The sequence below is a fragment of the Cavia porcellus genome, unplaced genomic scaffold, assembly GCF_034190915.1.
Source record: "Cavia porcellus strain 051 isolate PalLab524CR breed Dunkin Hartley unplaced genomic scaffold, mCavPor4.1 scaffold_29, whole genome shotgun sequence".
Lineage (NCBI taxonomy): Eukaryota > Metazoa > Chordata > Mammalia > Rodentia > Caviidae > Cavia > Cavia porcellus.
Genome location: NW_026947512.1, coordinates 26,201,131 through 26,210,760, shown reverse-complemented (window position 1 = coordinate 26,210,760; position 9,630 = coordinate 26,201,131). Strand labels below are relative to the sequence as shown.

General features: G+C 40.5%; 1 protein-coding gene and 1 long non-coding RNA gene across 2 annotated transcripts; both read left to right on the top strand.

Annotated features, from left to right (window-relative positions):
* The first annotated feature begins 263 nt into the window (after positions 1-263).
* CUNH1orf53 (chromosome unknown C1orf53 homolog) lies at positions 264-6,374 on the top strand. The gene is made up of 3 exons (XM_005008679.4): positions 264-710; positions 4,934-5,035; positions 6,239-6,374. The coding sequence occupies exons 1-3, from the start codon at positions 447-449 to the stop codon at positions 6,308-6,310; spliced, it is 438 nt and encodes a 145-aa protein (XP_005008736.2). The 5' UTR covers positions 264-446; the 3' UTR covers positions 6,311-6,374.
* Positions 769-4,926, top strand: LOC134473898 (uncharacterized). The gene is made up of 3 exons (XR_010044377.1): positions 769-870; positions 1,213-1,282; positions 1,922-4,926. It is a non-coding gene; the product is annotated as an uncharacterized LOC134473898 (long non-coding RNA).
* Positions 6,375-9,630: the final 3,256 nt, after the last annotated feature.

Sequence of the window (9,630 nt, the reverse complement as noted above, 5' to 3'; positions counted from 1 at the left end):
GAAGAGAACACACTTCATTTATGTTGTACTGTTATAAAGATTCCAAAAGTGGATCACTAGGCATTAAAGACTTAAAAAGACCAGTATAAACGGAGCGTGGTGGCACACAGTCGTTAGTCCAGCACGGAGGACGGCTGGGGCACGAGAGTCGCAAACTGGAGCCAGAACTGGGCAATTTAGTGAGAGAGACGCTAAATAAAAAGTGAAAAGGGATTGGAGATGTAGCTCAGTGCTGGGACGGGAAGCACCAGGAAAACACCGCACTCACTAGCGCACACAACACACAAGCACAAAGAAAAAACATTCCACTTCCGCAGAAGAGCCTGGCAGTGGAGGCTGCAGGTTGGGGCTCCTCGCCCCTCACCTTTCAGCCCAGCCAAGGCCCTAGGGCGCACCGCCCGCGTCATTGGCCTCGCGTCCCCGCCCCGCTCGCACAGGCGGCGGTCATGGCGGCCGCGCGGGTCCAGGCGCTGGCGGGCGGCGTGCTCCGCGGCCACGCTCCCTCCGCCCAGCCGCCACGTCCTCTCCGCGTCGCCGCGGGGTCGCCGCTGCAGCGGGGCTTAACTCTCGGCGGGGCCTTCCAGGGAGGGCGCGGCGGCTCCACAACTGGCCTGCACGACAAGCCGGAGAGCACGGAGAGGCTCCCAGCGAGCGGAGAGTTAACGGCGGCCGAGCGGCGGATCGCGGAGCTGCACGCAGAGGCCTGCGCGGTGAGCTCCTGCCCCACCACGCCCACCACGCCCCAGTGCGCCTGCGCCTGCGCCCGGCCACGCCCCTCACCGGGTGACTGGGGAGCGGCGCGGTCTGTGGCGGTGGGGACATAGCCTCGGGGTCGCGCTGGACAATGGGTTGACGGTGTGCGGGTCCTGGGTTAGAGTAGCGCTTATTTTCTGATCAGCTGGTCGCAGTATGTGACTTGCTCCCATGTGTGTGTGTGTGTGTGTGTGTGTGTGTGGTGGGGTGGAATTGAGGCATTGATGGGGGGGGGAGTTTGGAAGTCTTAGGGAAAATGTGTTGAACAGATATATTGTATCTGTGTTTCACTTGAACACCACTATCCAGTGATTTTAAAAATGAAAGAAAAGAAAGACAAGGGCAAGTTCATTTTTAGTTTTTGCTGTGGCCTCCTGGTTGTTTCTGAGGGAGCAGAGGAAACTATAGGGTTTCATCCTAGACTCTCCAGCCAGGGCTATGCTTTCTTCTGTTTTGTAGATCTGACAGTTGTTTCCAGCAGCATCTAAACTCAATGTCTCCCAGTACTTAAGATGACATAAATTTGAAGGTAGCATATTTATATTTTTATAACCCTTACGAAAGAAACAATGGTAAAAGGAGAAACAGTTCTTTAATAAGATAGACAAATAATATAAAATGAACCTATTTAATAATCCGCATAGATACGTGACCAGGGCTTGATAGGTCTAGTGTTATATGGTGTCACTTTAGAAAAAAGCCTTAGAGGTTGACTAAAGTTGACTGTTTTATTTTTATTGATAATTAGAAGACCAGGAGAATCCAGTCTTTAATCCATTCAAGTGCTGAAATTGGATAAAGTTTCACCAAAACAACTGATAGCTTTTGATTTGCTTTTTCCTCCGCCAGTACTAGAGATGAATCCAGGGCCTACTCACTGAGCCACGCTGTCAGCGCCACCCTTTTAATTTTGCCTAGACTGGGCTCAAACTTGCATTCCTCTTGCTTCAGCCTCCCTGAGTGCTAGGATTTTAGGCTATGGTACTATACCAGACTTGATCTTGTTTATACACTGCCTTTAAAAACAGCATGTGTAATTTGTTGCCACACAACCATATAAAAATGGTGAATATAAGCCAAAAATTTCTTGTTTTTAGAGCAAACACTAGCAGCATGTAAAAACAGGTTCAATCAGCAGGAAGAAAGAAATGAATTTTTTCTTACACAGGAAATCCCCAGTTGTTTCATTAGTGTCAGTATCAGAGGTTAAATGACTTCCAGGAAACCATAAATACGCACAAAGAGAAGCTGGTGGTTCTTGCTGCTTTCTTCCATACCTCAAGGTAGAGAACTGGCTTAACTTCTTGCACCAATGTGCATCACTGAAGATCTTGCTCGCCAATCGAACTGTCAACTCACTGATCTTGGTTGCCACCGATCTTTGTTGCCACCGATCTTTGTTGCCACCATTGTGTAGGACTCCTTTGCTGAGGGTGGAATGCGTTTGTATGAGCAGCCAGCAAGCTCAAAGGTTCTCAATGGAAAAAAAAAAAAAAAAAAAAAAAAAAGCTGGCAGGCGGACACGCATGCGCAGGCTGTTAGCCCTGTAGTTGGGGAGATAATTGCCCTTCTAATCATCTAGAAACTGCAAGTGAAAGAAGGCCGTTGTGATGTGCTCGGTGTTTTGTTTCTCTCCCAAGTTTCCAAAAAACGAACTTTATGAATAAAGAAGCAAAGGTCAAACAGAACGGAATAGAGTCTAATCAGTCAAAACAAGATAGTGGGAGTAATACAGGACTTCAAAACAAGTTAATAGGAAATCAAAAAAGTTATTATAATATATCCTGCTAATTTTCCCCCTTAATTAAAAAAATAAAAAAATAACTAAATTTTTTTTAATGAATAAGAAAGAGATTGAGATAAAAGAGGACATAACAACATAGCAATTCAGGTCAAAGCATGACAATTTCAGCAGCCTAGTGCTTCACCAACAAATAACCCGACCTTGTAGTTACCATAGTGTCTTTTTCCTTGAAATATTTGAATAAAACTTCATATACTATAGCATCAAACATATCAAGACAGTGTAAAAGCATTCAAGTGGATGAAAGTATTGTATTTAGAACCAGCTAACAGAAAACGAGCAATGGTTTCTATATTATCTCTTTGCCTATAATAATTTTTATTTATACTATCACATATAATAAAATCCAGCAAGATATATCATGATAAAACCAATGGAGACAGAAGAGCCATAGTTTGGTGGGGCTTCAAAACAAGATGATATTAAATCAGCACTAGCTATGACTTGTTTTCTTCAAAATAGCTGTTCATTTCATCACAGGCAATAATATCAAGCAGCCCAGAATAAAGCCATTCCAATTAATAAGTGAAAACTTTATAAGGCTTCATGACCACATAATGGGGAATCATGATTACCACGTGTTTACAATGTTTAGGTTCTATTGGTCTTGTTCTGTACTGTTTTGCTCAACTTTATAATACCTAATGATATAGGCAATTCTTTTTAAGGAAGCAAGAGGCATTATGGTAACCATTGTTGATAACCTTGTACTCTATTTTTACATCATGTGCTATGTCTATCCTTGGTTTTGACTGACAGCTTTGTTTTGTCATATTTGGTTTTATTCTCTTCCAAAAAAATAATAAGAACTATGGGAGTAATAAAACCCAAAATGTGTAAATTTTGTTGTAAAAAAAGCGAGGGAAAAAAAGTACTCTAAAGAATACAACTGCAAGTGTGTTTAGGTGTGTTAAGATAGATGACCATATTAATGTTTTTGTTGGATCATTGAACACAACTGTTTGCAGTCTCACTGTTTGAATGTCCACTTTGTATGCTTTGATCCTGTGACTTGAGCAACTATCTCTAAGATGATAATGTGTAATCTATTAACTGGTGATTTCTTACTTTTTTTTTTTTGTAGTTCTGTATTACTTGTACCCTTACACTGTTTTGTTTTGGTTTTTTTTTCTCTTTTTAAATAAAATTTAAAAAAAAAAGAAGCAAAGGTCCTCTAAAGTGGTATGCAGTGTGCCCAATCCTGTGTAATCTGTTTCTGTGATCTCAAAAAGTTGGGGAGGTTTCCACAACCAAACTGGAGCCTTGCTGAGTTCCTACTTCTTTGATCTAGCTTTTCTGGGATGCTATATCAGAACCTGGACCTGACCCTTGAAACTTTGAACCTTACCAGTCCTTTTTTTTTTTTTTTCAACATTTTATTCACAAAATACAGTTGGTATTGAACCATTAAATAACATTAACTAAGACATTGATCTGCCAAAGAAGTTGTTCATGACTCATTAAAATGCATGTCAGCATACAGGGTAACTTAATGTATACTTTATTGCAAAGTTCTGTACCCGAGCATATGGTAAAAACGTTATTTTTGAAAAAGCCCATGGGAAAGTTCCCATACAAAATATTAAGACTAAGTAATATCACCGAAATTTCTGAGATCCACAGAAGTTATTCACTTTTACCTTTACACCAAGTACTTAAAGTGATTTTTTTGATAAATGTGTAAATATAGGTAGAACAATGCTTCCTTGATTAGAGTGCTATTACTAGAAGTGGCTTTTGATGAACCTTTGAAGAAGAAGTGATTCTTAATGTGTTAAACCACTTTTTTTTTTTACTTAAAAAGAAAATTTAAAACACTCTAGACAAAAAGAAAATAGTGTGAGACATGCAATGGAGTAACATCATAAAGGTAAAGAAAAGTGTTCAATAACGGCAAAAGTAATACGTTTCTGTAAGGACCGTTGGTTTTGATTAGCACCTTTTCTGTAAGTCTAAATCATTATCCACATATTTTAAGTACTGAAATTGCAATTGCAACTTCTGAGTGAAAGTTCATTTTCAGCCTCTTAAGCTCTTAAAATCACTTAAATCACCTGTTATTAAGCTTGCTACCTAGAAACTGAATGAAAAATATCAGAGCAGTCACTAATAGTTACTGTGTATAGAGGAGTTCTTGTTTTTCCATCAACTTCTCATTTTCTTGACTTGTGTATTTTCTCCTGTAGTCACATAAAGTTGGATCATAGTATATGTTGGAATGCATTCAGTCTTTCTTTGAAAATGGCACTAAAATTCATGGGAAGAGATTTAATAATTTTTTTACAATGTTTTACCATACTTCAGGAGTAGAAAGTGTGTTGAGGAGCTATGATGAACACTGAGGTGAATGGATTGTTTTATTTTCTCACCCCTTAGGCCGGGCAGTTAAACTATGTGGACCCAGCTACTGGTTCCTTCGTGTTCACCAGGCTGGCCCACTTGCAGAGAGGCGCCTGCTGTGGCTCCGCCTGCAGACACGTGAGTAACAATTCACCTTGTAACAGCAGTTTGCGGTGCTTCTATAACTTCATAAAGACCTGTTATTTGAACAACAAGTCAAATAAAAAAGCTAAATAGACCTGGAGTGCACTTTTCACAAGCTACTTTAGCCAAGGACAATGAAGTCCTTAGTACCAACATAGGACCTTTAAAGTTAATGGAATTTGGTAATGTTTAATTGTAAGCATCAGTCCCTAAAAATGCTGCGGACTTGAAATTCACGGGAGCTCTTTCATTACAAGAAAACTTTTCATGAGGTTCCAAATGAGTTATGTTCACTAGGCAAGTACAAAGAAGGCAGGAAAAGAAATCAAGGATGTGGCAAACTAGATCCCAAGAAGCATTTTCATTATTAGCTGAATAAATAAAAATTAGCCCAGCACTGAGAGCTGAGAGGTGGGTCGCCTTCAGAAGATAATGATTTCTTCCTTCTTTTCTCTCTTCCCCACCCCCCCTACTCCCCTTTCCCTCTCTGTCTTTTTCTCTCTCCCTCCCTCTCTGTCTATCTAGCTTTTTTCCTAATCCTTTATGTTTAAAAGTGTGAAGCTAAATTTCCCCAAATTTAGTCCTATACATTTCCTAATATTTTTATATCAGTAAATGACAAACTGTTTCCTTCTTCCCTATTTTAAGCAATGAAATACAAATGGATTGTTTACTATTAAAAACATAACATTAAGGTAAATTGTTATAGGGTTAAGATTATAAATCAATATCTTGTTTACAGAACATTTTATATGGTTTGTTGCAAGAAAGTGTTACTTCCTTTAACAGAACTACTTCTTGATTAAAGAGTAGACATTAAGTGTATGTATTTACTGTGTCCTTATTGAAAAATTCAGCCTTCATTTTTATATATGGTCCTACTTGTATTATTAATGCTGTTTCTGATGAAATACGTAACAATTTTGTATAAATTGAAGACTTTGGATACTTTAAGTGAATATTTGACAGTAAAATTCTTAAAGTTGGAAGGATCCATTTAGGAAATAATTCTTGAACCCTAGCTAGGGTCATTTGCTGAAAGTTACTATTCTTTCTTCTTGATCTGCAACAGTTGATACAGTAAATGATCTATATAATGTTCTTAGCAATCTCTTTTTTTTAACTTGAAAAGAAGTGTGCTTTTTCAAGATGATTGTTAAATAATTTAATAATAATAATGTTTTATTTCTTCTGCAGTGTCCATATGGTCAAGTCAATGTTAAAGATCCATCTAAAAAGAAGCAATTCAATTCATATTTTTATGTTTGACAATGCTTTTTGTCTCTGTTCTCTGATTGAACTTGTACTTAAAAATAAATCTCTTACTTCAGAATTGCTATGTTGTTTGTATTGGAACACAAGTTTAATCTTAAATACACATATTAAAAGAACATCAGTGGAAAAGCTAACAAATATGTATAGCACAGTGATAATCATTTTCCTTTCTTTTGTGCTTCATATGTTGAGGAAAGAAAATAATGCCCATTCTATTAAATAAAAGTAGCAATTGGGTCACATGAGTAGCTCTTGATGTCTTTTAGTCTTGATGTCTTGAGTCTCCTATTATTTTCTTGTCAGTGTTAGCAGTCAAGGGAGGTTGCTGGCAAACAGAAATATTTGTTCTTGATACTTATGTCTTGAGCTATTAGGAGATTAATACGATGCAATTTTGTGCAGCATATAAGTGCCCATGAAATACTCTCATCTCCCATCTGTATTTCTAATGAAGACTTTAAATCATATTGACTTGGAGGTTGGGTCACTGAAGACACCTCATTGACCATTCTTCCTTTTTTCCTCTTCATTCCTTTGACACTTGCCAGGCAAATCTATCTTTGACTGTATCATTAGCTTTGCAACTACAATATCCATTGCAGTGATGCCTCCATGAAGCATCAGTCCTCAAGCTGAGTCAGGAACTCACAGGGACTGTTTGTTCCATACTTTTTCTGTTTCTCCATGCAGACTGCAGTTCCCAGGAGACCCTTTCCTAGCCAGTGGATGGTGTCCATAAAATGAGGCTTCTAGATCCTAGGACAGTGGGCCTTACCTGGAGCAGCTGACCTTTCACCTTCTCCAAATGGAATCTGAAAGGTTCTTGAAGACCTCAGTTGCCTCCAACAGTCCTCCAAAAAGTTTTGGTGCTCCCTGTAGTCTTGCTGGTACCTTAACCGTGATGCCCTAAACAACCCTTCACATGGGCCATATGAGATATCAGCAGCTTCCTTACATTCAAAAGAGCCATGTTTTTGACCTGAAATTACTTTGCAGGGATGGGTAGGAGAAGGTAGTCAGCACTGTGAATGTGGAGGCAGTTAATCTTTCCAGAAAAGCACAAGGATGCAGGCAGTTCTATTTCCATTTTTAGGTCAAGAAGCAGCCAGTTATTCACGTTTTTTCCACTAGCTTTGAAGATTAACAGGGCCATTTTTTGGGTGGAGGGTGGATAATGGTTTCTTCAGTAGCTTCAAGAAGAAAAGAGAAGAGAGCCCCAAAAGGTCTTGTTTCTTTCTTTTTGAACTTTTTTTATTTTAAAGAGATTAAGACAAAAGAGGACAGAACAAAGATAATCAGAATAGAACAATGTAAGCTACACAGTACTTCACCACAAGACCACTCAATATTAACAGTAGCTACCATAATGTCTCTTTCTTTGAAATAGTTGAGTGTACCTTCACATAACAAAATAGTATAAAACCATTCAATATCTTGTTTCTAGAGACAAAGAAAGTCCGCCATCATAAAGCACTTGTATACGGAACACTTGCTAGAACATCGAACTTTGGTAGCAAGAGACCAAAGGAGTCACTGGGCAGGGAGTGGGACAGAAAGGGATGGGGATGAGGATGCTCCGACTCCTTCCTGCACCTGGACCCAGAAGCTAAGGTCTGAAGTTTGAAGTGATTCTCCAGAGATGCATTTGAACCACACACATCAAGGGTGGCAGCCACATTAAACACAATATGGCCACATAAATGGATCTTACTGCAAAGAGCTTTAAGCTATATTGTATTCACACATTGTAAAGTAAAAATGCAGGTTTCTTATTAGGTGTGTGTATACAAACACATGTGGATGCTGGAAAATAGAGACTTCCCATTTAAATCAACTCATGCTGTTCTACTTTAAGGTTTCTGGAGACTCCTGCCCCAGAAGCAATGAATCCAGGGAGACCAATTTCTAGATTGTTTCCACTTTAGAATGGCCCAGTAGAACCTGGGGTTACCAGGGCAAGGGTTGGGCATAGTTTGTGCTGCCCTGTGCTTCTTCTCTTAGCTAGGGAAAGACCCTGCCCTGTGTGGCCCTCTAACAGTTGGAGTCTGATGCATCTCTTCAGCTAACAAGGAAGAGGAGAGCTTTTATTTTTTTGAATAAAATTTGTGGCTCCCAAACGGTAGGCTTGGAATGGGGCAATCCTGACCTGGAAAGTGTCTTTGTTCCCCTTTCAAAGTCAGTTTCAAAGGTACAGTTATACTGTCAAAAACTGATAGGCCTTAGATTCATCTCTAGATAAGGCTGGGGAGGTCTACCTACCTAGACAAGTGGCAGCTGGCATGTTGACTGCCTTCAGCGCATCCCCTACCAGCCCACCAGGAACCTTTTTCTTCACCCATGGCCTCCCCCTGCCACTTCATCCTCTCTATATGCCAGCAGTGACTTGAGTTTGTGGACTGATACCTGTCCAGGGAAGTAGAAGATTTAAAACCCAGTATATTCTTTTCACTGAAGCAATTAAGGGGATACTCCCTGATGCTGAAACTATCTTCTCTTCCAAAACAAAAAATCAGATATTTTACATCGAGGTTTGTGCCCTGCTAATCACCTCTGAAGAATCTGAATTCTCAGAATAGACTGTGGAAGAAGGAAGAAGCCTCAGCTACCTTCAGCCAGAGACTGCGTTGTCCCTGGAGCCCTCAGCATATTCTGGATTTCTGGGGCCCCATGTGTGCCTGAGTGCTGTGATGGTCCTGTCCTTGAAAATTCCTAACAAACACATCCTCCTGAAATTTGTATACTAAAGTGTGAGTTTAGATGTGTGCTTCAGTGCATGTGTGTGTACCAAAGTGTGTGTGTGTTTGCTAAATGCATATCTTTATCAAAAACCTGAGAGTCTGTGAGCTAAAAGAGGTTTACGATCATGAGATTGAGCTGAGAGCACCCGGGCAGTTTGCGGTTGTCACTGTCGTCCATCTATTCAATGGCCTCTGTAGGGCTCCTTAACTATCCTTTCCTGGTAGAGAGTGAACACTGACTTACAACAGGAATACTGGAAGAGGGAGCTGAGCCAGGATGGGAAGGGCAAAGTCTGGGAGTGGAAGCTTAAAAGGTAAACCGGTGGGATGGTTTGGTTGATGGGACTAGTGAGGCCAAAAAAGGGATTCTGTCCCGACTGATATGTGCGACATTCCAGGATTTCAGATGAAAAGAGGAAGCCAGGGCCCTCAGATTCCTAGTTCCTGGACTGTCCTTTACCTCCACTAAACCATGTAGCCTGTAACGGAGCTGGCAGAGCTGGTAGCTTCCATCCTGCGCTGCCCCATGCGTCGCCCCGGATCCCACGGTGCGGTCCCTGGAGTACTAGAGGCGCA

Coding starts and splice junctions, on each gene's coding strand:
- CUNH1orf53 (XM_005008679.4), top strand. CDS start 447: ATGGCGGCCGCGCGGGTCCAGGCGCTGGCGGGCGGCGTGCTCCGCGGC. Junction 711..4,933: donor TGCACGCAGAGGCCTGCGCG/GTGAGCTCCTGC, acceptor CTCACCCCTTAG/GCCGGGCAGTTAAACTATGT. Junction 5,036..6,238: donor GTGGCTCCGCCTGCAGACAC/GTGAGTAACAAT, acceptor TTTCTTCTGCAG/TGTCCATATGGTCAAGTCAA.